Consider the following 27367-nt stretch of genomic DNA (forward strand, 5'->3'; position numbering starts at 1 on the left):
TGTGACAGTTAGTGGCAGCAAAATGCGTTGCCTGTAACGACATCAATGCTGACTTCTAAAGCCACGCCGAGCTCTGCTCCTCCTCCCTCTTTGGCTGAAACAAGCACTTCTCAGGGTCTATTGACAGAAGCTTGTGGGGGTTTGGAAATGTTGATCTGCATCCAAATGCACAAAGCACATCTTACTAAAAATACACGGTAGGTCAATAACGTGCCAGGAATACATTGAAAAGTAGACATCAGTTTGGAGATGAAAAAAGCAAAACAAAAAAGTAACACTCTTAATGAGATTCATAAAATTTTTATCACTCTGACAAGACACACTATGGAAAGTGGGCCACGCAGAGCTGTTAATTTCTCATTCATGTGATTATAGGTTTATAATGAGGAAAAAAGAAGAAAAATACAAATGCTATTATTTCCCCTCAAAATTGTTTATTTTGCATGAAAGCAATCAATTTTAAATGGGTGGACTCACTGAGTCCCTCCATGTCTGAGTCTGTGTGGTTGTGTAGGCCCTGCAATTCCACACACGCACAGCCAGGGTGTGGAAGTGCTGTGGCACTTTATTATTGCCAGTAAGATAATGCTGCCGAGGGATTCTGCTGTAAAGCAGTAAAATTAGATCGGTCTCAAGCCCGAGTCCGCCTCTGTTCTCAGCTCTCCAGGGGAAAGGCGGACTGCAGGCGCTGGATCTTTCTCAGAGTGGTGAAGAATTACAAGGCTCTGAACTGAACAAGGAAGGTGAAGAAGCGAGACATAAAAAGTGGTGGGGGTGGTGAACAGTCTTAGTACAATTCTTACATCGGCTTCTCTGGCACTGACCACAGTATTATACTGAGGATAGTGTTAGGTCTGCATGGTTTGGTTTGTTGGTTTTTGTCTGTCAGTGTTTGTTTAGGTGCATTTTGGGGCCTGATTGGTGGTATCTGCTTGTTGGCCGGGACCGGAGACGGTGCCTTTAAAGAGAGCAGGTGCGCCTCCAGAGAAGTGTGGGGGATCGCTAAACAGAAGTGCCCTTTTTTTGTCTCCCTGCTGCCACCTGCCACACGCAGGCCATTGGCCCGAGCCTGGCACTTCCAGTTCACACCATTACAGCTCCCCCGTAGCGGGAACTCCATCCAACGTCTTGTGCGGGGTCCTGATCTGTCCGTCTGTCTTGCGTTCTTTCTTTTTGTATTATTTTTAAATAAATAACAAGGGACATTGTTCTGTGTTCGTTCGGAATGATTAGTCTCACCTCTGTTTCAGGTTTGTTCTTTTGTCCCTTTCTCTGTGCGATGCATTTAAATCTCTCCATTTTGGTTATGTACACAACCTGCACAGAGTTGATTTTTGCTCGCTACATAAGATATTGTCACCGGCTAAAAAGTTAGTCTATCGTTTTTGTTAATGATCCCCGCCTGCCATGGCTGCCCTCTGCTCACTAAGGGTGATGGTTAAAAGCAGAGGTCACATTTCGTGGTGTGCACCGTGTGCTGTGCTGCAGTGTTTCACAATGACAATAACTTCACTTTCACTTCAACAGGAAACAAATTCCCAACTGTCATAGTGCTGTCAGACATACACTACTTAATTGAGGAATTTCCTTATTTTTATGAAACAATGTCTCTAGAGATAGAGACTCTATATTATATTGTTCTCCATCTGTTGACTGCCATGTATTATTGCAACTTAATAATTATTATTGAAGTGTTTTACACTTTCAGAGTGCCTAAAACTCTTGGTCGGTGTTCTGTACATCAGTGAATTTCTTTCACCTGCACACTTGGACACTTGGATGAGAACCGTAGTCAAAGTAGCATAGGTCAACCACACTGCACACATGTCCCAAAACATTTATCTCCTCACCAAGCCAAAACTCATCCTCCAGGTTGCCAAAGCCAGTTCTGTAATCACTCCACTTCCTGGAGAAATCTGTGAGGCCGTTCTGGCGGCGCTGAAAGACCTGAAACAGGACGAAACCAGAGACTGATCAGACATTTCACTGTAGATCAATGCTATCACTTCTCATTGAAGTCTGGCAGTCAACTCTGGATTGTCTCTATTACAGTATAAATGGTGAGAAAAGAAACCTTTCATCTTAACAGTTTATTTTGTGTGCTTTTCACCATTTCCAGGAGTGTGGGCTGATTTCTTTAAGAAATGGAGACATCATGCAAATCGATTCTGCCTGAAGGCCCATCAACTCAAGATCATTTTCCTGTCCACCATCTTTTTTTTCACACTGAGCAACCAGCAAATCTTGGTCTTTTTTATGAACATAAAAAGAACACGTACAAGCCATCCGCCGCCATCTGTGGTCATGTCGCAGTACACCTGCACACCCTGGCTCAGGTCCCGGTTAATGTAGATGGTGTAGACGCCACTCAGGGACTCTCCGTTCAGCAGGTGCTGGGCACAGTTCTGCGGTGTGGCAAACAGGCGGTTTCCTGCGGCAGAACAGGAAGCGGTTTTCAGAAATGCTGAGCAGACAGGTTCTTGAGATTTAGAAGACACTCATCTGAACCCTTTTTTTTTTCCTCAGAAAGATTGCAATGGTTAAACAAAAACATCAATGTCTTTAATGTGCTGCACATTCTGCAGCAACAAACATTTTCATTACCTCCAAAAATCTCACATATTTTTTTCACCGAATGCTTTGCAAGGCTAACATGTTTGCACAGATTGCTTTAGATCCTTGCTTCTCACACTGTGCAATGTCACCACTGCTGTACCAGGGTTCTGTACTCGCTCTCAACTGAATAAACTGAATAAAAATCCTGGTAGCTGGCTTGTTCTTAGCTAAAGCATGAGCACCATGAAAAACAACTTGCACAAGAAAGATGGTCTTAGCTCAAATGGGATACACTGAACTAGGGCTTTACAATACTGCCTAAAAATAATATTGCAATATTTTTAATAAATACTTAATTTTTTTTGCGTAAAATGAAACCAAAATCATTCATTTATTTTATTTTAAACTAAAGTATAATATTGATATGTTTTACAGGTTGTGCTGGACCACACATATGCCATGAGTGGTGAAGTGTCTCACATTTGTTAAATGGTCAGCCACTTTTTCTCTTGAAATTCAGGTAGCGCTTTCTCAGCAAAAAAAATTGTGACCAGGCAGTTGATGCTTTTCGAATACGCCCATTTCCACTATACTAATTGGGATATTTTTGCAATATCCAAACCTCTGGCAAATAACAGTTTGAGGATGAGTTGAGCTTGAGGACATGTCCAGATAAAAAATGACATTAATCCAAAAATTGCTTGGGTTTTCACTTATCTCTGCAGATTCGCTTTGGGGAGGCTATTTTGAAGAATCCAACACAAGAAACATATTTAATATTTTTGCAGGAGAAAGCAAAGTATGTTTGATGACAGGTTTCAGAGTCACATCTTTTTACTTTTTATGACTGCTTTGTTCACTGATTTTCTTCATAAGATTAACACGAGTGAATGATAAGAAAGTGTTCAGCATAAACCTTCAGGACTGGGTCTTTAATCCTTTAAACCCTATAATTTAAAGAATATTGCATGGACTTATTTTGTTGTTTCAGCTGTAAATGTGTTATAAACATGCTTTATGTGCCTTTTTCCTTCTTCCAAAATTTTATTTATTTATTTATTTTTTTGGTTTATAGTATGCTAGAAATGTCATTACAGGGTGTAATAACAGAGAACACAAAAACACTTACTAAATAAGTCACCCAGAATGCACATGAGCAAAACATTTTGAATGTTCAATATGAAGTTCGAAATATAAAACAGTGAAATATAGCAAGCATTTGAAGTTTGGCCCTGTAGTTACTTTTTAGATTTTAGATTTTTTTCTAAACACGTCCAGGCGATTTTGGCCCCTGATGGAACCTCTTGCACACAGTGCAGGACTCTTGCTTGTATTTTAACACAATCTGGAGAAAATTTCACTGGGAGATTGCGCATCTGTGACAAGAGGTTGAACACCGGGAGTTCTTTTTGGTCTGAACCTCGGAGGTGGAGGTCAGCATCAACCAGGTCTGCTTCAGTTCTCCAAGCCACTGATGTGGTGATTGGCTGCGAGAATCAGACCCATTCTGATGACCTCCTCATCCCATTTGAAATAAGAGCACGGAAAGAGAAAAACGCAAAATAACACAGCAAACAGTAAAAACGCGATAAAAAGTCCCCTAAAATGACACTATTCTGCAGAGGTCCATCTCACTCACTTTGTCTTCCGGGAACCAGCCCTCTTATTCCCAGGGCTTAATTGACATTGTGGACTACCATAATGATGCTAATATCACTGGAAAAAGCTGCCTCCTTGCTTTCAGAAATCGTTGAATTTTTGTAAATTGCGGAATTGGTTCGGCGATTTAAGCGTTCCTCTGTTCAATTTCTGTGCAGCTAATAATTTCTAAGCATGAGGAATGCTCTGTATTGCATGTGAGCTTCTGAACTTGTTGAAATGTGTGTATCTCAGTCTAAATGTGTGACCTCAAGTGTGTTATTTCATTGTCCCTTGTCATCATGTTTTGCTCCCGGACGAGCCCTGACTTTGGGGCAGTGGTGGCCTAGGGGTTAAGGAAGCGGCCCCGTAATCAGAAGGTTGCCGGTTCGAATCCCGATCCACCAAGGTACCACTGAGGTGCCACTGAGCAAAGCACCGTCCCCACACACTGCTCCCCGGGCGCCGGTCATGGCTGCCCACTGCTCACTCAGGGTGATGGGTTAAATGCAGAGGACAAATTTCACTGTGTGCACTGTGTGCTGTGCTGCTGTGTATCACATGTGACAATCACTTCACTTTATTATTATTACTTTATCTAAAATGTAAAAATTGCGAGACCCAGGTACATCCAAACAATTGACCTGTACCGTAATTAATCAGGCACGGCTAAATGACAGGTAAAGGTACACTTCAGCCATCAAGTTATTCAATCTGTAAATCCTGGCCATGCCACAGGTAAGATGGAGGGAGATTTCTATTTCTGTAAACACTGGGAGGCAGGGTGCCTGCATGTGGCTTTGGTCAGAGTGGATGTGGTGAGTACCTGTGGTGAATGTGGTGGAGACAATAGCACTGGTCTCAAGACCCCGGGCTGCCTGGAGTCGCACAGTGTACTCAGTGGTCTCGCCCAGACCCTCCAGACGGATCCATGTGTCTTCAGCATCCAGGATCATCTCCTAATGTGGGATCAGAGTGGGAGAGGGATAGAGACCACCAGCTGAGTCCCTATTGTCACTCTCTGATACAGGAAGGCTCAGCATTCTGGCTTTGATGTTATTTTCAGCTCCATTGTTACTTTTACTATTAGAAAAATGTAGTGGCAGAAAGATAACAGATTTTTCAACAGATATCATCAGAGATTAAAAATAAAACAAATTTCACTGAACTTCATACTGAGCAGAAATAATAAGTTAATGTTCACAAACCATTAAATAAAAGATTTAAGTGTACATTCAGTGCTTACATTACCAAACATGCTCCTCTGCAGTACAATTCAATTCATACAGTTGTGTTCTGTTGTTGAGTGGCACCTCCAAAAGCATATCAGGTACAATGAATCAAATGTTGCTGATCTCATTCTGAAAATTATGTTGTTCTGCTGTGTGGGAATCTGTTAGGTTGAGTTCAGATCGAAACTTCTTGCATAGCTCTTGTCCACCAACAGGAAACTGATCTCACGAAGTGAGTAATAATGTACACAGCAGCAATTAGAAATCAGAAACTAAAAATGTGAACTAAAATTGAACAGGTTCCATTACGGATTCACAGAACCTTCTTGCTGTTTACTTAACGTGTTGTATAACGTACAGTGAAACTAATAATTACTTGCAAGATGCTGGATTGCACCAAACAGCACACCAGTTGATGATTAGGGGTCAAACTTAAAAATGATTTTAAGAATCATGTTTTCAGGTTCAAAATAAATTGTTTTTGCTTGAACAGACTGTGTCTGTTCTGCTGGTGGTAAAAAGGGAACTCTGGTAAGAGTTCCTGTTCCTTCTGTATTTTGTTGTTAACATGAACTAAGATGAAGAGAAGTAATGCAGCTCCAAGGACCGAGGCAGCCGCGACCAAGACAGAAAACTGACAGAGAGGTAGTAAATTGTGTCCGGGTTCTTCCTTGCCTCCGCTTTCTAGTGACAAAGATTCACTGGGGCTGATAGAGAACAGCAAGTGAGGGAGGAAGGGAGAAACATTATCAGACTGAGGTGCTCTGAGGTCCAGCTGAAGACAGGAAGGATTTCGTTTTCACTCCTTCCACCACTGACACCTCTGTTTCCTCTCCAGTGTTTTCTGACAAATCCTCACTTATCAGCAATATCTGGTGTGGAGCCATGTGGAGTTTTCTTCCATATATCGCCTTTTCTAACAATTGGGTGGATCCCCCAATGTCCGTAGATAACTCTTGGAAGGGAAATGGGTCGGGCAAATAAAACATGAAGAACAGAGATGAAATATTCAGGAATTTCAAAGGTTTAAACAGGGACTAACCTACATTATGCAGCAGAATGGCCCTTAAATGAAGTCAGAATGTCAGAGTTGCTTTTAACGATAATAGTGAATCATTTTGGGGCTTTGCTGAAGAATAAAGCAGCATGTACCAAGAAAATAATCATAATGGGTAGGCGTTGAACTTCTTTCCATTTTTTAATGTCTGAGAGCAATGTATCCTCACGATGTAGCATCTCAGTAGCATCTCAGTAATTAACCATGAGTACAAATTATGCAGAATATTAACTAATACATTTTGTGCATTGCCTGTGATGCAGTAAGAATAGGATTCATGTGGATTTTGGTTTTGCTCTGAACATCTTGTACGGAGCATGAAATCCTCTGCTGGGAGAGTTAATGAAGATGAAAGTGGGGCAAGGGGCATTTGCTCTGTGCATCACTGACACCCACTGGACAAACACAAGCACAGGAAAAACTACCCTGCATGAACTTACACAGGCACAAGTATGGAAAGCACAAGCTTCTTTATAACTCCTTATACTAGGGCTCATGCTGACACAATGTCTTTTGCATTCAATACATGTGCAACATGTTATCATTTTTTGAAAAATTACAAATATTCATTTGCATATCATAGCTTTTTCTTGTATTATGTTCTGCCCTACTATTATTCAGTATTTACTCTTTCATTCACAGCTCCTCAGAAGTCATCAATGGCAGCAAGATGCAACAGACCAGCATGTCACTGGCTGAATTTGTAATCACATGCACAGGTATATGCTGAGTTCCCTGCTGATGATCTCATGTGGAGCACATTGGTATAGCAGTATTCTCTCAGCTCTGTTAATCTGTTTATTTATCTAGTGACACAAAAGAGATTTTGGTTGGATAGGATAATGAGCAAATGGCCAAATGTCAGTCTTAAACATTAATCATTTTAAAATGTTGTTGTTTAACGCAAATAAGACAAACACACAGACAAATTAGCCACATTATCCAAACACTGTTCAAAAGGGACTGTAAATAGTGAATGTAAGAGTGTCTGCCAAATGTAATACAATGTTACAAGGGTACTAAATAGAACAAGTTGAATAAACTCCAGAGTTAACTCCATTTTATTCAGTGAAAAAGGTCCCAGGGTGGACCACATTTTCAGCAGCGGCCTTGGAGAATATTGAAAGCACAAACAAAAATTCTAAATGATAGATAGTATGAAAAATGATTGTTCTTGCCTTGCGACCCCCGTCCGCTGACTTGTATGTGAGCATGTAGTTGTCGATGTCCGCTATCGGTGGCTGCCAGGAGATGAGGGCACTCCGGTGGTTGACCTCGCTGGCCGTCAGGTTTTGTGGTGCATCCATAGCTGTAGGGTCATAGGTCAAGTGTTGTCAACTCAAGTAAACAGCTTTTATGTCTTTGCTCAGCCCCTCACACACAGCCCCTCCTAGAACCCAATGCAGGCAGTAACGAGAAAACTCTCCTCCCTGCTGCCTGGTGCAGTGACAAATTCAGCCTCGCGTTAACATGGCGACAGCCAGGGGAAAGGCAAGTCAGACATCAGAGGTACAATGACAAGCCTGGGAGAAAATTGTAGAGTCGGTGTACAGAGCGTGCGCCCGCACACACACACACACACACACACACACACACACACACATGGACAAGTGTGTATAGCAGTGTAGGAGGCCTTCTTTGACAGAGTGACACTTTTCCAGCAACAGAAGAGACCTATACACCCACTGCTCCGTCAGCACAGTGACAGACTCGACATTCAATGTTCACGTTTGCTCTCTATTTATATTTTTCTCTCTTTCTGTCCGGCTGTCTCACCTTCTCCAACTTCAGTTTGGTTTAACTCAGTTCAGTCTCACCATAGGGTAATAGAGCTGTATGCGTCATAACACATTATATTTATTTTAAGAACATAAATATGAATGCTAGTTATATTCAGTGGTGCTTGAAATTGTATAAACCCTCCATAGTTTGCAAATCCCATCATAGATATGATCCCATCACAGAACATACCTAATTAAACGAATCAAACCAAAAAAAATCCTACTTTAACCTATTACTTGAGAAACCCTGGTGGAACACAGCAAAACCTGAGTGTCAACATGGCAGCACTGGCATGAAGAAGGTGAAACGCAAAGGGAGCATCATGATTTCCTGTCTATTGTTATCTGGATATAAAGTAACGGTCCTCTTCCTTCTTGGCCTCTCTCTTGAATTCGCTCTCTGCAGAGCACGGCCTCTTCCTCTCACCCACTTCCTCAGCCATTGCACACATTGTGCTAACGTGATTCATTTCTATTTAGCTGGCTGCATTGCTGAGAATTATTTGTGCGATAATCTGTGAAAAAAAGGGGCTCTGGGAAAACTGCCTTAATTAAATAGAGTGTGAAGATTAGAACAAAGCCACCCCCTTCAGATCCAGCGGCAAACTTCCCAATGCAATTACATGTCCAAATCTCATAGAAATAAATAGTGACATCAATGAATGATGTTAATGGCTGTTGGTAAAGAGCTGTTATTTTATTTTCTTCACTGCATCCCTTTTCTCTTTGATTATTCTGCTGCACAGCCATCTCTGTTATCTAAATCCCTTGATATAAGCAGACAACACACAGCGCCACAGAAAGCCACTCCACATTATATCATTGTGTGTGTTTTGTATGTGTGTTTGTATTCAAATATCTAAAATTGAGCAATGCTGCTGTGTTGTGTTGCTTAGGAGCATGCAGCTCTGGCCGTTTTTTTATTCTTCTTCTTAATTATAAGACCCATAATTGCTTCTAAAACTGCCAAAACAAATATTTCTCTGTCACAGCAGAGCTGGAGGAATCAGCAGGCACTGAGCCTTGCCCAAAGATGTGTATTGCACCAAGCAAACATTGTTAGTTTTTATCAGGGCATGGCAGCACCTAAAAGGCCAGTGTTATTAGAGCGTAACTGTCCGGCGACCAAATTACCATTAAATTGGAAGCAAAAAAAAAAAAAAAGAACATTTAAAGTGGAGGAACCCAAGCGGCAGTCATCAACATGCAGTCTGTGACAAGTCTGCAGAATGGCTGGCATTAGAGTGGCGAAGTTGATGGCCTGTGACACTTGTGTGCAATTCATTTCCTCTAAACAATGCAAAATAATGAAAGCGTTCAGCGAGGGGAAGGGGGATAATATTACCAGCGGAGCCTTGGAGGAGCTCACCCGCTCTCTTTAAAGTGAAAACTGTCACTGTGGGGAAATAACGGCAGCACACAAGAGGAAAATACAGATTGCTGGGCTGGAAGCATCGGCATGGGGTAGCATGTGTTGAAGAGGTAGTCTGAGGGCCGAGTGACTCGGCTGAGTCCACGTTCCCACAGGAATGCAGGAACCTTGCTGACTGGGGCTTTTTTTTTGTTAAAGTCCCAGCTCTGTTAAACTAGAGCATTTCTGTACGTTTGAAGATGCTCTCTGTTTGTGAATTCAACCTACACCCTGTTTCAGTGCTGGGGGTATGTTAGGTTTCATTCAGTCTGTACAACTGACATATAGTTTGGTAAAAACATCATTAGGCACAAACAATATTCATTTATACATGGCTACATTCAGGTAATATTACCATTTCATAGAGGTACAACATGTACAATATAATTTCTGAAGACTGATAAAAAAAGCAGGCCCGGACAACGTCAAGCCCCATTCATGTTTTAAAAAAGTGGTTTTATGAAGCACCTTATACAGCTCTCTACATTATAGAGTAGCAATAGATTTCAGCAAAGAAGACAATGATTAAGGTGCAGTACGCCTACATGCAATCAATGACTGCCTCTCCAGTGGAGAATGTGCCACATTATCTGTGATTAAAATGGATTGAAGATGGTTAGTTAAAAATATAATAAGTGGAGGTGCGTGGAGACATATTCATATGACACACAGGTGACATAGAGGTACATACGAGTGACAAAGTTGGTGATGACTGTTCCACTGGTGAGGGGTCCCTTGGTGGCATAGAGGGCGACGGAGTAGCTCATGCTGGGTATCAGCTTGCTGAGCTGGTGTTCCCTTTTGGTGCCCTCCACCAGGAAGGTGTCAGCTGTGACTGCAGGATGGAGAGACACACCAGCAGATTGCTTCATTAATCCTGGGATGGAGTGGTTCGCATAAACACTCAGCGACAGCCTATTTCATGTTTGCTGAGCCATTCCCAATCTGTTTGCACATACTGGGGACACGTCCAAACACATAATATTTTTGAGGTGTTCTGTTGAGTGCAGCTGGCGCAAATAAATACCCATTCCCAATGACTTTAGCTCAAGACCTGACATGAGATTATTGTGCGAGGATGAGTGCCATCATGTTTCTATTAAAAACCAGGGGCATTTGTGGTCTAATTGAGCAGAGCCCCTTGATTAACCACCAACGTGTTTCTGGCAAATTCTGCAGCCAAATGGGAGCAAACAGAGGGGCGCAAATGTACACCCCTTGATCAGATGAGCAGAGTGCATAGTACTCGTGTCAACTGAACTGATGACACATTACACAAATCCTGACCACACTGAACTACACTCTGCCTGTGTGATAGGCAGCAAATTTCAGAATTGGCTCACATCTGACTGGCTTTAGCATGGAGCATAGAGCACAGATTTGTTGCTGCCATCTGAGCTCCCCACCCCTACCCTGTCACCCCTGGCTTGGGTAAAATTTTTGCTTTTGTCAGGTGCTTTTTCATATATTCATGTATATTCTATATGCATGAATCTGTCCCATTATGATGTTAGGGCAGTGGTGGCCAAGCAGGTAAGGAACTGGACTCGTAATCAGAATGTTGCCAGTTCGAATCCTGAGGTGCCAAGCACTGTCCCCACACACTCCCTTTTGTGGCTGCCCACTGCTCACTAAGGGTGATGGTTAAATGCAGAGGACACATTTTGTTGTGTGCACCATGTGCTGTGCTGTGTATCACATTGACAATCACGTCACTTTCACTCATGTTCTTCAGATTTATATGCAAGTGACCACAGACCACACATAACAATTAGTCCATTTTGTCCATTCAACTGAGTTGCTAAGGGTTGAAATTACTGCAACAAATACCTGAGCCACAGCAAATAACTTAATTCTGCTACATAACATTTAATAGCCAATAACAGGTCATACCCTGTCCCACATGGCCAGTCCCATTTCTGTGACTGAGCGCAGTGTAATTTACATTTCTAGGACTCGTGGCATATGCCTAATACATACACAAATAATTAAATAAAACTAAATGAAATCTGGTCTATAAAAAATGTTGCATTGAAACAATGCCATGGCGAATACATTTTGTAGGGTCAAGGTGATCCAAATACGACAGTGTGCAGGCCAAAGCATTATTTATATTATTTATGGCTTATGTGAAAGTGAAAAAGTGAATGTGATTAATTGTCACATGTGATACACCACGCTTTTAACCCTGATGGAGCAGTGTGCAGGCATGAAAGGCAGTATGTGGGCACGGTACTCAGCTTAACACCTTGGTGGTTCGGGATTTGAACCCGCAAATGGGTCCACTTCCTTAGTCTCTAGGCCACCTTAGTCTCTAGTTGAAGTGTCCGGTAAAGTGTCTTGTATAGGAGCTGTCTAATTTATTTTAACATTTATAATAGTAAGTACAATGTGTATTGTGTCAGAGAGTGTTGACATTTACATTTACAGCATTTATCAGACGCCAGACTTACAATCAGTAGTTACAGGGACAGTCCCCCTGGAGCAAGTGTCTTGCTCAGGGACAAGGCAAGTAGTAAGTGGGATTTGAACCTGGGTGTTCTGGTTCACAAGCGACTGTGTTACCCACTAGGCTACAACCACCCATGAACTTCCTGGTTTACTAGACACCAGCAATTTCTAATCAGAGTTAATGACTTTAGCTCTGCCAATCCACTGTGACAAACTTTTCACTTCTCACTTGCTATGCCCACATACTGGGGACATCACAAAGGCTATTTAAAGCAGCCTAGAACACCCCAGCTGCAAAACCACAGTCCTTGGCACATACCTTTGTGGGTGAGGGTGAGCACATAGTTATCCACGCTGGAGAGAGGGGGGGTCCACCTCAGCAGAGCTCCTTGTGGTGTTACATTGAGGGCTGTGAGATCTACAGGCATGTCCATGGCTGCAGGAAACAGAATGTAACACTCAAATTGTTCCAGAACCAACATGCCTGTTTTTTCCAGATAAACATGTGAAATGTGGAGGCTGTTTTCTTGTCGCCTTTTATTATGCAAAACACTTCCTCCTCTGAAAGGAATGGCAGAATTCTGCTCGCTGAGGATAATTTGTTGTGATTTCCAGCCTCAAGAAGATCACATTTTCTGTAATTAGCTAACTAACATCAAAGGGCATAAAAGGATATTATACAGTCAAATGTGTATGGATTTCAACAGATTTTGCCGGCAAATGCACGCACAAAGAAAAAGGTTGTCATTTTAATTTAATTTGAATAAAATGTGCCAGTTTTTTTTCTCCCTGTTTTTCTCATGTGTACAGTAGTCTATTCAAAAACCCTCTGCAACTATATCACCGCATTTCTGCATTTGCATGGCTTGGTCCAACAGTAGTCCCACACAAACTGCCACTCTGGTGCGGTCAACGCCAGTTCCTTCATATAATTTAAAAGAACCGCAGGAGATCCTTGGTAAATTAAGATTAGTATCTTAAATTGCTTGCTTCCAATAATACAAGTTGATATAATGGGAAGGTGGATAAACTTCAACTCATCACTCATCAACTGGTGACGAAATAAAGGTTATAAGGCTGTATCAGGTATATCCCTAAAACTGGATCAGTCTGCTTAATAATGCACACAAACCTCTGCATTAGCCTGAGTACTTTACTGCTGTAATGCACTTCACTCTATCTGTGGGAAATCTGATGTAATTTGTGGTGAGCAGTCATGAAGTTGGACCAGCAAATTTCTGGACCTCTATGAGTAGATTTTTTTCTCCAAATACCTGGATTACAAATGCTGACAATAACGAGAATTCCAAGCATGGAGGTGACAGGGTGCCTGAATGATTAGGCCAGATCGGTAAGGTTTAAACTCCAGGCACCGGGGATCAGTTCATGGATTTTATTCCAGTCAAATCTCTGCTCACTGCTCACAGACAGACACAGAGTCGTTGGGGAGAGGGAGGGCACAACCGTCTCCCAGAGGACAGGAATCAAAATCAATGATGTACATCTGTTCTGTGGCAGCGATTATATCCACCTTCATCCTACATTAAAATCCTATAAAGAGCACAACCTGTAGAGCTGTCAGAGTGGATTTGTAGCTTTCACCAGGCAAATGGGATTGTATTCCTACACTTTATAATTAACAGTTGGATATGTGAATAATACATGAAGGAACATCTGTCTATTGTCTGAACATTCTAGATTCATTAGGCAATGGTGAGGGAATCACACATTACACACAGATAGAAATGTTTTAAATATTCTATTAACACATCAATAGTCTCCAGAATTCTCAAACAAATAATATTAGAAGTGAAATTGTCCAGAGGTGAAAGGCTGCTTAGAAACAATTTACTAAACACTATCAGACAAATGCCTTCCATCCTTAAAACCTTTTGAGAGCACATCCTTGCACTTACTCACTTCTCGCCCACTTCCTGCATGTTGTTTCTACTTTCAGGCTGCTTTAGATTAAATGAGTGGAATGTGTTGTAGTGTTCAGTCAGTGAATATAAAGAGGAGCATGGGATCTACCTGTGAAGACACTGGTGGAGACGACTTTGCTCTCCTGGCTCCCTTTGACTGCATTGAGGTTGATCTCATACTCGGTGGCTGGATGAAGGCCGCTCAGGGTGTAGTTGAAGGCATTGTTGTCGATCACGATGCTATCCACCCTGCCTGTTTTTCCCGGGTGACAGAGTGAAACAGACTGCCTCTAACAGAAGTCCCTAAACTGCTAAACTGTTTACCCTCCAAAGACAGAGTTCATACCAGCTTCCTAGCTTTTACCTGCAGCAAAAGTATTTCTGTCAAACAACGCTCCACAAATGTCATATCTTTCTCACTTTGCTTCTTTTTGTACAGCATCAATGACAAACTTTTATGCCATGTCTAACAATGTTGTCATGTTCACAGTTCCTCATCTTATTATTTCTTTTTTTTCCTCTCTATCCTCCACTGAGGTTTTAACAACGTGCGTCTCTCTTTTCAAAGCATCAGATCAGAAAGAGGATGAGCTGCTACCTTTGGATGACTGGTAGGACATCTTGTAGTAGTCAAAGGGAGCCAGCGGCTGCTGCCATGATATTGTCACGGTGTCCTCAGTGACATAGGAGACTGTCATCTCTCGAGGCGGGTCCATACCTGTAGCAATGAAGGTCTTACAGTGAGAAGATAAAGAGGCACTCGCTATATCACGGCCTCAAGCTATGATATCAAATGACTTTCATAACAGAATGTCACTCTCTGCTGAAAATTATTAATAATATAGTTGCAGGATTGTGTAAAAAAAAAAACCTGAAAAACTGTGAAACTAACGCCATGGTGTTAGTATATAGACAATTTTTAATAACTTTATCATATTATTTAGAAAAAGATAATAAGCATTGGATATTAATTTTATTAATCAACATCAACAACATGGCTTGGTAAGTCCACTTATCTTCCCTACTATAAAGCCATGCTGTGACCAAAACAGAACATTCTAAAATGTCTAAAATCTGAATGTTCTCTCATGTTTTTTTTTTTCTCAAATAACATTGAACTTATTACTGATGTCACTAATCTTTATTCTTGTAATAGGGACAAATCAGGGACATCATAATGGGACATGTTTGCTCTGCAGGGTCACCCAATCGAGAGCAAGGAAACGCTGGAACACTGCCCTCTACAGCTTAATCCGTTCACTGCCAAAACACACACACACGGCTCAACAGGTCATTATCAACAAAGATGTTCTTAAAGGGAGAGATTCTAGGTTGTGTTGCCATCATAAAAATGAATGAATAAAAAAATTGCTAACTTTAGCCTGGGTCACAAGAATTACTGTAACTCAGTGGTGTCTAATGGCAGCCCATTTTTGGACCGCTACAAGTGGATTTTTCCCCCCTCCAAATATCTGGATCACAAATGCAGTCAATAATGACAAATGAGCATGGAGCTGACAGAGTGGCGGAATTATAAGGCCAGGTCGGTAAGGTTTAAACTCAGGGCACCAAGGATCAGATGATGGATTTTTTTCTAGTCAAATCTCAGGCTGCTCACTGACAGAAACACAGAGGGCGAGAGCTGTTGGGGAGAGGGAGGGCGCCACCATCTCCCAGAGGACGAGAAGTAAAATCAATGATGTACATTTGTTCTGTGGGATAGAACAGAAAAGGCCACAAAGAGTGGATGTGAATAGCTCAGTCTTTATGATCTTGGTAGACGACATCATATTTTGTCAGGTGAATTGTAATGCCCTTATTGTAAAACCTGATTTCACACAATATTTGCTTATTCAATGTTGTGACCCACAGGATTTCCTTTAGACAGAAGGTCCTCTGGTCATCCCTTGGAGTTCCCACGAGTGTTACACATTTCAGTCTGTTACAAAGCTCTTCTTTAGCTGGATCAGGTGAGCTGAGCAACTGAAATCCTGGAATTGTGCTAGACAGTCCCCAGGACTGGGCTTGAGAGGCACTGCGTTAGAATACATCTGGCAACAACCAGAGATAATGCAAGTGTGGAAACCCATTTTCCAAACCACATTCAGTATAGTAATGAATTTAATTCACAGACTAGGAAAGGCAATTAATAACCTGGCTGTCGGCCTCATTTAAATGCTTCCAGAGTAGAATAAGTAAAATGAACTCTGATTATTCATGTATGCATGTCTTTAATTATTTCCCATTCAGCAGAGCAGTCCGTAATAGTTCAGGATTTTCAGACTATTAAACAGCTGCTTATAAGAAGAGCAGAATATTTGTGAGCACTCCATCTGGAAACTATTGTTATTTGCCAATTCCAAAAAGTCATAAAACATCTGTGAGGACAACTGGATTAAAGCCATCAGAAATGAACAAACAATAAAAACTACTTAACACATTAATATCATTGTCACAATACATACACTACCATTCAAATGATTAAGGTCATTTAGAAATTCCCTTGTTTTTTTATAAAAACGGTTTTAAAAGGTCTTTCACACATTGGCGACATCACCATAGCCAGAGCCTGTTAAGCTGTAAGCTTCAATTGGCAAGAGCCCCTCCCCATGAGTAAATGTCCAATCATCCACCCACTTCCCCCCTCACACTGTTGTAACTGGAGCTGTTGTTACATCTGTTACAAACACCAGCAAAACAGTTACTACCGAATCCAGGAATCATAATTTCTACACTACATTACATCAATACTGAATTACCCAATGACAAAATATCTACGTTGTATTTTCCACATTACTCAGACTAGTTAGCCTTACTAAGAGCACCAACAGCCCACCCGGCGATGACAGCATTGTCCGCATATAAAAGTACCCGGTGCATAGCATGAATGAGTCCTTGAAGTCACCGAGGTGATCTGCAAACCTCTTTCACTTTGGCGCAAAATTAGGCAGTTACTTGGAGGATAGAATTCTCGATTACAATGCAATGTCTTTTTTTTTACTCAGCCAGTGTTTTTAGCTATGGAGCAGATACAGTAACACTGTATAATCAAGTGTATGAATATGAATTGAAGCATTACGAAAGATTCATGCATATATATAATGAACCATTTAAGTAATGATGACCATGCAAAGTATTACCATCTTTCTGACCTATATAAAAGTCAGACAATGCTTTTCATTTTTTTTTTAAATGTCAGTGATTAATTAGCCTGCCTATTGCATGAATATAGAAGAGTTGGCTAAAAATATCCCCGCCCTCCTTATAATGCTGTTGGTTATTTGTCAATAAAAGGAGGGGTGTTGAACTTTCTCTGGATAAAAGAGGCTTTTAGTCCTTCCATCCACTTACGGTTACTCTGACCCCGCGCTGTCGCTGTGCCGCCCCATGTTCTGCTACTTAACTTAGCTGGCAGTGTGTAACCGGCTGCTGCATCGCTACGTCCACATTGCCTATATGAAAGTGCTGATAGCAGCCAGCCTACTGTTTGTGGCTTTTCAGAGTTTATCTGAAACAACAGAGTATACGTTGTTGGTGAAGCCTCCGCACCTGTCAGCCTTTGAACTGATCAAGAGATGGTGCAGAGGTCCCAGTCGAGTTCAGAAACCAGACTGTGAACAATGTCCCTGGGCTTGGCAGTTGCAAACAAAAGAGCTCTGGTATGACAGCAACACATCTTCTACGTAACCAGACGTAATTAAGGGAAGTTCGTACACAGAAGAAATAATTATGATTTGAAAAGAGTATATCTGAGTATGCCTGTGAAATTGTAATGAACCAATTTGCCAGGAAAAGTTGCTCCATTGTGTGGAGTAATGCTGACAAGTCGCATTTATGAGGAGAACAGCCTGAGCTTCAGTGAGAAAATGAACAATGTGTCTCGTTTTCCTGTCTCATGAAGGTATCACTTTAAGTTTTGGTTCCTTCTAACTAGCTGACGAGTATACAGACCTAAGGCAGACCTAAAGATCATCACAAAACCTACAGTACTGTACTGTATTAATTCCAACACATAATTATGATTTTGCACAGTTTTTCACAAGTGCTCAAGTTTGTGTAGGAGGCTATTAACGTTTGGCTTGCTTTCACTTCCATGCTCAAAATTGGCCCTGATATAATTTTTTTTTTGATACCGGGAAGCTGTATAAGACTGGGAATAAATCCAGACTCCTAACTGGTGGCCGTGAGGAAAATGGGTTGTTTCATGGTAATCCAAGAAGAAAGTTTTAACTACAATTTGTACATTTGCACCAAATAACAGGCGAGAGCATTTGGTCTTCAGGATGTGCTAAAATAATATATTACTGACACTAAATTCTGCACCGTCTGTTTAAAAACAATACGTATGCATACATTTCATCTTTGCATATAGGTTTATGCAATTGGGATTCAGTAGTAAGTTAAAGCTGAAGATGCTTGTGGCGATGATTTCAGGAGGTGAAAGTACCTTGTTTGTGCCAGGAGAAACTGCACTGACATTTGGAGACCCTAATTTAGGTCTTTTGTTCCTTTTCGCATTTATGGCCATGGACATTGCGTACTGACTGAAAACCTGAGATTTCAAACACATTCGTGGGGTTTGATGGTCAGGCAGAGAACATAGAATCACTTTGGATTGTTGCTTGTGTAAAATGTATCAATGCAACAAAAGTTTTTAATGTTTTAAAAATTGATTAGCTTGTGCTTCGATTGAAACCTAAAAATGATGTGAGTGGTATAAGATAAGATAATATAAGATAAGATAAGATAAACCTTTATTAGTCCAACAAGTAGGAAATTGGATGTGGATAAAAGTGGAAAAGTGGATAGAAGCAAAAAACAGAGGTAATAGCAGCACAAAAATAAGATAAATATGTATCTGTAAATATGTACAAATTTACAATTTAAACAGTTAACAATTTAACAGAATGTGCCAAAGTGTGTGTGTTTGTCTGTGCATGTGTGGTCAGCTGTGAGGTCTTTATTATAGAGTCTGACAGCGGTTGGAAGGAAAGACCTTCTGAACCATGGTATGTATACCATGTGCTCAGCATTAATGGTACATCTATATCTACATTATACCCTACCCTGAAGTAGGACCCAAAATGGGCAGTTCCTGTGGTGGGAACACGGCAATAAGAGAAAACTTCCACCTGTGTGCAATGTTTATGTACCTGTAATGACTGAGCCTGTCACAGGATCTGAATGAATGTCACGGTGCACAGTGACAAGGGAAACTGTGTATCGCCTTGATGGCAGGAGGTCTTGGATGGTTGTCCTTGTCTTCAACCCATCCAGTGTGACCTGGACACTGTCACTGGAATCTTGAGTGTTGTAATCCAAGATGAAGATGTCGGCAGGTGGGGCTGGAGGACTCCATGCAACCGTCAGCGAATCGGACGTCACATCGGAGAAGTAGAGCTGCGTTACAGGGCGGAACCCTAAAAGTCGATACCCAGTTGGTCAGGAGACATTGATTGATGACTGGGTTTTTTGAGATGTGATCAAGGCAAATGAAGGTTTGGGAGTGTAGGTGATCAAAAAGATGTTGACAGCATGAAGAACAAAAAGAAGCTAGTACAAAAAAAAGACTTTGTATTGTCAATGATAAGTTGAAAATAAATTGAATAAGCTAAGAAAAAGTAAGACAAAATTAAGATCAAAAAATGCATGATGAAAGATTTGAGACAAGCGGAAGCAAATGACTGATTAGGCCATGATCCAGGAAGAAAGAGAAACCAAGAAGATGTAAAGAATGGAGTAACGCTGGGGTTTTGATGTTGTCAGTTTGATGATATTAGTGGAGATGCCTCTGAAGAAATATGCTGACAGGTCAAACAATGCAGACCAAACCCAAACAGAGGTGCTGGTTTGATGTATGTCAGCAAAGTAAATACAATCCTAGCGCAATGTGCAGCCAGCGAAACCAAGTGCTAATGAGTTTTAAATGAATTTCTTCACTCTCTGCCAAAGCATCTGACAGACTGGATTTAATATATTCCAGGACGTCCGCTTCTTTCAAGGAAGCAAGAAATTTAGGAAGTATTTTCCTGCCAATTTATGGAAGACACTTTGTCTCATAATGATTTATACCAGTAATGTTTTCTAAGAATGAGATTATTCTCCAAAAACAGGTTTAAATGGCACACTATAATTCTATTTTTATTGCAGTATGCTTTAAATATACATATTTAGTTCAATAAATTGATAGAGCAATATTTTTAAACTAGATGTAAAGCTTCACAGTAAGCATGGTGCTAGTTTGCTGGTGTAAGATCCAATGCATCGTTAGGATTCACAACCTCTTGATAGTTGATCTATCAAGTATTCTGATTTTATTCTGTACAATACTAATATGCGCCTGTCAATAAAATCATTAAAGATTGTGTTTCATTCATCTCTTTAGTCATCCTGAGGATTTTAAACTGGTGAAGAAAACTCTGAAAACAGTTTTCATAATGTGTTTGTACGTATTAATATGTTAATACATATTTTTGTGTCAGAAGTAGTGCATATTGAAATACCTGTAAATGCATCAATGGTAGCAGCTGTACTTTGCTGGCGACCTCGCTGGGCTGCTACTGTGATGGTGTACTCAGTGCCTGGTTCCAGTTCACTCAGTGTGGCTGTGGTAATGTCCTTAGGCACCGTCATCTCAGTGGTGACCCCAGAGGAAGAGGTGTGGGTGACGCGGTAGTGGTCAATAGGTCCCTGCACCAGGCTCCACTGTAAGGTGATGGAGTTGTCTGTAGAGCCTGTCACAGTCAGATCCATGGGAACATCCAAACCTGAAGAGTGTATGAGAGAGAAAATGCTAGGCCTAGTTTTAAAAAAAGACAGCTAACAATTTTGCAATAAATAAATAAACACTAAAACCTCTTTTTTAAAAGTCTCAAAAATGTTTGTTTAGGATTTGACACAATAGGTAAAGAGAAAACAGTTACCAGAGTTACCTTGGGACTGTGACTGTCCCCAGAGCTATTGTCCCCAGAGCTACCATATTATTGTTTTCCATCTGCAGACATTTGTACATAAGTATAAATAATACATGTATTCATAGAGGCTTAGGAACCATACCTGCATTTTCTAGCATCTGTTTTGATTTTGTCACTGCTTAATGCATTAATAATTATACATGTGTTTTTCCTCTTGCACCTATATGCATTAAATGAGGCAGTCATCAGACCACCATGGGTGCAAAAAAAATATATATAGAGATTTTCTTACTCAGTGGGAAAGACTGGTCTTACATTTGGAGCAGACAATGAACTGTATAATTGAGATAGTGGGCATGGATTGGAACGCTCTAAAATTAGCTTGTTCACTAAAATCAGGTCATGTGCATCCTTAGGATTTGCATTAATAAAAAGATAAAAAAAAAACAAGCTAGTTATCTGTATGCTAAAGAGTCGAAACAAACATTTATTGATGTGTCATCCAGAGCATGAACTCTGACAATGTTTTTATACTCAGAATTAAAACATGGGAGAAGCCCATTACGATGATTGACAGCTCTCACACAGGCTACTTTTTAATTCTGGATGATTTAAACTTGTGCAAACAAAGAACCTGTCACATCCCTCTTCCTCTGCTTACCTCCACTTCCTTGTCCTCAAAATAAATCTTGTTCACAGTGTAGCCAGTGACGGCACAAAGTCAGGACCACAGGCTGACTGGTGAACTAGTAAATGCGGCACAGTGTGTCTTTAAGATCTTTTATATGTGTCTTTGCAAACATCAGATGCAACTTGACCTCCAGAATTATTGCCAGACATTATTCCTCCGTGCAACCAGCAGGGTATATAATAAATTCAGTAATAGCTGCTGTGACAGTAATCTAAGCCTCGTTGTCACAGCATGAAAGCAAAAGCAGCTCCTTGTAACGGCATAAATTTATGCTTGTGATTCAGATGGCTTTGTGTAGGTTACATCATGGACTTTAGTCTCCTTTCAGGAAGTTAAGACATGACAATAGATGGACCAAACACTGTTTCACAACCCCTCCTGCCCTGCAAATAAATCTGACTGCGTGTAGGCGGCATAAAGGAGCAAAATGTCCAGTCTGCATAATACACTTTAACTAAATCTGAATGCTCAGGCATGTCCAGCAGGTCGGCTTTTTTTCTTTGAGCACAGAAGGACAGAGTTGAATGATTTCTCACCCGTCCTGGCATTCATGGTGGCTGGTGTGCTTTGGTTGGCACCGAGAATTGCAGATATTCCAATGCCATACTCTGTGCCAGGCAAGAGATCTGCAAGTGCAGTCAAAAGAAAGATGGAAAGAATTAGATTAGAATGAAGACAGAGGTATATTATAGAAATGATCAAACAGCCCTCCTGAACACACTGAAGGGGGACATGAAGCATTATTTTGTAAGATCAGTCTTCTTCACCAGGCAGAAGGTGCTTTTAATACCTGCCTATTGAATTCTGCATTAATAATGAACCCTGCCAGGAACTTTGATCATCAACATGTTATTTCTTTCTCTGTATACCTGCATTTGGGTTTTGTTTTTTTGCTTTTAAAGATAATTAATCAAAGAGAAAAAATCTGTATGAGAACAGTGATCTTAGCATTAATTGAGAAAGGGACTTATATATTTATCTATTTATCTATTTATTTATTTATTTATCTATTTATTTATTTATTTCAGGTGGGTAGATAAGACGTTCTTCCTAGCTCACTGTGGAAAGGGCAGAAAGAGAATAATAAATAGATGAATGAGTCAGATTTTCACTTGTTTCGCTTGTCAGCCTCTCATACAATAAAAATGCGTAATCAGTATAAGATTCAGAATAAATCAGCCATTAAACAACAGAAAAAATATGGAACTTTTCTTATAAAAGTATCAGAAGATAGATATAAAAGTAATTATGTGAGGGACCCACGATTTCAATTTATTTCTGCTGTGACAAAATGTCACATTTTAAAACAAGGCCACTTTTAACTTGTATAGTTGAGGTTACTCACAATCAGAGCAAACTCGACAGACAACATCGACTGGGGTTAAAAGATCAAGTTAAATAGAATCAGACACAAGACAGAAACATGAGAGGACCGTTGAGTCCCTGGTGATGGAGCCCCAACATATTATAGGTAAAAACCGTGGATACATTAATAAAACATTTTAATTAGTGTATATCAAAACAATGCTTTTCAGAATGTTTTATTTTCTTTAACAAAAATAACTTTATCATTCACACAGAAAAGCAAGCTTATTTAAAACAATGAATCGACAGTGAACACAACATGAATTCTGGCCCCTCAGGGTCCTGTGATTCTTTCCAAGATTAGGTTTAACGTTGTTATTCTCCTGTCCTATCCATTACCTGATCCGTCTGCTCCTTTACTTTTAGCAACTTTGAACCAGTATCTTCTGAAGATCTTTCTGATATGGTCAGTAAAATACTTTCCTTCTGTCCAACGGACCCTGTCTCCCCCACACTTTTTTAAGAAGATGTGGACAACCAATAGCCCTACGGTTCAGGAAATTATAAACGGTAGCCTTAACACTGATGTGGTTCCTCTGTTTTGCAAAGAGGCTGTGATCAAACCTTTATTGAAAATACAGGCAAGAACACTTCAGAACTCTCCAAGCTTCCACTAAAGGCAAAGGTTTTGGAAAAATCTGTTCTAGAGCAGCTACAGTCCTTTTTAAAAGCAGTTCTGGAATGGTCCAGGATTCACCTTAGGTGAGGTCAAGCTTTGTGAGGCTGGAGAGTTCACTTCACCCTTGTTGCCTCTCAACTGTGGAGTCCCCCAGGGCTCAATTCTGGCACATGTTCTTTTTGCGTTGTACCGCTTCCCTCTTAGCCTTATCTTTAACAAGCAAATCATCTCTATGCAGATGACAGTCAGATCACAAACCTTGGAATCACTGTGAATATACACCAGTGCGCACCCTGAGGTCTGAGGATTAGCTCGAGCTCGTGGTGCCTAAGACGAGACTTAAATCCAGGGGGCACAGGGTTGTCCCCATCAGGCGTTAGTGGGGATAACGGTTCTTGGGTGGCTTTCCTGAACCATTTGGTGAAATGTGCTTTAAACTTCATCATGTTTTTCCAAAGCTGTTTGCAGCTCAAACTGTTCATGAAACTTGTCAATTCAAGATGATGGTGAAAATCTCTTCTGCGCCTTGTAGAAAAAGGCTGCAAGAAAAAACAGCTTTCAGTAGATTTAAAGTAGATTTAGATGAAAAACAATATATTATTAATTTTCCATGTATTATTTATAAATAGAAATAAATCCAAACCACTGTGACTGTGTGGGATTTATTTCTCTTTTATTGACCTGTCAGTTCTAGCAGATTTTATTCCATAAGTGTGTGTTGGAATATTTGCTGTTTTATCTCATTTGAGAAAATCTTCTGGATACACAAGAGAAAAAAGGAAAGCCAACCCTCGTCAGTGCCCAAGCATCGATCCTGTGGAATTTAGGGTTTTTATTATTATTCTATATTATATTGATGTATCTTGTTTAAAGCTTTATACATTTACAAAAGCTGAAGAAAAAAAAGTTTGTCTCAACTTATTAACTAGATATTACATGTCCTGTTTACCTTTTAGAAAATATTATGAAATTTCAATTTATGCCAAACATCATGAACTAGGTCATATTAAGACCTATTGCACTTTAGCCCATATAATATCCTAATCTCTCTAAATGTTACTATATTCTGTTTGCTACAAAAGCTTCATTCGGTTTGTAGACAAGAAAGCATGCTTTCGTAATGTGCACTTCGTTGCCAAAACTCTCTCATCTTCCTCTTTAATCTGTCTGTGCTGACAAAGAAAAAAGATATAAAAAAAATGAATGACTGCTATTCAAGTCTTTAGACCCATCGGATGTACAGGAGCAGTGAGAATAATTTAAGTGCTTATTTTTATTTTGCAAGCTCATTTGCACCAGACTGAGTTCGGAGATCATAGCCCGAGATGAAGACATCTCCGGTTTCACAAGTCCGCATGCTTATTGTGCTTTTCTAATTTAGTGATTTAGTGTAGTGGAATGTCCTCGGTTAGTATAATAGCCCTTCTCAGAAAAACTAACAATGCCTCCTGAATCAAAGCCTAGCGAATCAAAGGTTTCACAGGCTTTGATTCAAAAGATGAGAATCAATAACACTCTCTTCAGCTTCGCTGCTCGTCCCCAAGGGTCTCATTTCATTGCCGTGGCACATTAAATACTGCCGATGGTATCTCCTGAAAATGGCAGCTACACAGCTCCGGTGTTTAACAGTACCTGTCAGCATGGCCTTGGTAGTGGCTCCCTCGTTGCGGGGGACAATGACCTTGTCGTACTGGTCGCCAGCCAGCGTGCTGTAGACCACCCTGTAGCCCTCCACCTCAGCCTCGCTGTTGTCCCACTCAAGCTCTAGCGTGGTGGACGTTTTGGACGTCACTCGCAGGTTCTTGGGTGCATCGATCTCTGAGAAGAATGACAGAACTGACAATGGTGGGGCTTCTCAGAACGATCAGAAAGATTTGGATATGTCACAGACAATTCATCAACACTTTTCAATTACATTTCAATAGACTACCACTGCTAAAATCTCAATGTAGCAGAGATGGTTCCAAGTTTTAATTTATCATTTGAGTTTTCTAAGAGCATGTGTCCACTGCCAGTCCTGGCTACTGCTCACCAGTGGAAAACTCAGTTGACACAGCGCTGCTCTCATTTCCCTTGCGGATCCCACTGATGGACACTTCATAGCGGGATCCTGGTCTGAGCACTTGCAGGGAGTACTGGCTGACTGTGGGCTGCAGACGGAAGGTGATCTTGGGGGTGTTGGACCCTTGCAGGCCATAGCGCAGGATGATCTGATCCACTTTGGCCTTGGGAGGAGTCCACTCCAGAAATGCCACAGTGTCAGATACATCTCGGACCTCAAGGTCAGTTGGCCCATCAATCACTGCAGCATACAAATTGTATATGTATTATGAATTATACAGATATGTTTTGTATGCAGTTAACATTATGGAGTAAAATTACCCCAAATATTATTTTTACTAACCCATCCCTATTCTGTTTATATTGTATGCATTATTTCAGCCACCTTACCCCAAACTTCTCAATAAAAGTGTCTTTACCTAGTTGTTATATTGTTTTGTCTGATCAGAAAATATGTAATTAAATTATTTTTTTAACATAAATTTGTATTCATTTTAATATATGGTGATGCAAAACCCCATTCAACATCATTAGCAAAGCTGCACTAATTGGGGAGAAAGCTTATCCTATTTAATGGTCATTCAAAAGATTTCTATATTACTTCAGCTGTACTAATGAGCCAAATGTCAAGGAGCTGTTGCACAATTGAAACCTTACTGTGTTTTCATGCAGAGGGATGAGCTACATAACATGAATGTATAAGTGTGAAACAGTAAACTAATTCACCTTAAAGACATTTCCGGCATTTTTCATAATCACACCAACATTCTCGTCTGACCCACTGCAACTCAGTATTAATCCCACGTTTTTATTCCGTTTTACTTCATGGGGAAATCATTCCTCTCAAACATAAATAATTGAACAACACCAAATTTGTCTTCCTTTATCCAATAAGGTAGCTGCAATGGACATGTGAAATATTAATTGCCTCCCATGCATAATTAATACCTCATTAATTATGGTCAGTGGTAAGACCTGGCAGGAATTGATGGTGTTTTGACTGTAGGCACATCATTTGGATTGTTCTGGAAAGGTTCAATTGAATCTAACGCATCTATCTGTAACTGACAGACGGCAGAATTCCTGTCTGAAGTTTACATTAAGTGCATAATTGCTTGGAGAACGAACCATTCATCAAGGTGACGTTTTTCCATTAGTTGAAGTTGATACTTGTGGTGCACAATGTGTAATGCTTCCCCTTTCATATGAATGTGCACACTTGTACACACACAAAGACAATGCTGAGTGGTTTCTTCGTGAAGTACACTTCTTTCCTTTACTGCCAGCAGGGCAGCTGTACTTAAAGCACTTACTCTGACACTCACATACTCCGTGTAATGTGGGTAAGACTACCTTCTTTGTCATATTGCAAAACTGTGACAAATGGGGACAGTGCATTACACAGAAAAACTAAGGCTTTAGTTCTAACAGGGACCAGAATATTTGGTCACATGACTCCTGTCCCGTCTTCCTAGCGCTATTTAACTGTAATTTCACATTCATTGCAAAATCCTGTAGAACGATTCATCGCTACATGTGTGACTACATGTGTGACTTACTACCAGACTGCTACATTCACAAGACTCTGTTTTTTATGTAGTGCCAAGAACGAAGAGAGATTTGGCAGGGGGAGAGGTTTCTGCCACAGTACTGCTCTGGAACAGGCTTC

The 27367-nt window shown here is 40.6% G+C and overlaps 1 protein-coding gene across 4 annotated transcripts in view; it reads right to left on the reverse strand.

Moving 5' to 3' along the window:
* tnr (tenascin R (restrictin, janusin)) overlaps positions 1-27367 on the reverse strand; it is a 117881-nt gene that overhangs the window by 6889 nt on the left and 83625 nt on the right. For 2 of the 4 annotated variants that reach the window (XM_028977007.1, XM_028977008.1), the window contains 13 exons: positions 25670-25939; positions 25270-25473; positions 22190-22279; positions 20552-20815; positions 19202-19468; positions 14647-14766; positions 14158-14301; positions 12446-12562; positions 10367-10510; positions 7662-7792; positions 5021-5153; positions 2280-2431; positions 1851-1947 (listed from right to left, as the gene is read on the reverse strand). In XM_028977007.1, the coding sequence (XP_028832840.1) occupies positions 1851-1947; positions 2280-2431; positions 5021-5153; positions 7662-7792; positions 10367-10510; positions 12446-12562; positions 14158-14301; positions 14647-14766; positions 19202-19468; positions 20552-20815; positions 22190-22279; positions 25270-25473; positions 25670-25939 (2133 nt within the window). The remainder of the gene's footprint in view (positions 1-1850; positions 1948-2279; positions 2432-5020; positions 5154-7661; positions 7793-10366; positions 10511-12445; positions 12563-14157; positions 14302-14646; positions 14767-19201; positions 19469-20551; positions 20816-22189; positions 22280-25269; positions 25474-25669; positions 25940-27367) is intronic. The other 2 variants (XM_028977009.1, XM_028977010.1) reach the window with 2 other exon arrangements.

The sequence above is a fragment of the Denticeps clupeoides genome, chromosome 4, assembly GCF_900700375.1.
Source record: "Denticeps clupeoides chromosome 4, fDenClu1.1, whole genome shotgun sequence".
NCBI lineage: Eukaryota > Metazoa > Chordata > Actinopteri > Clupeiformes > Denticipitidae > Denticeps > Denticeps clupeoides.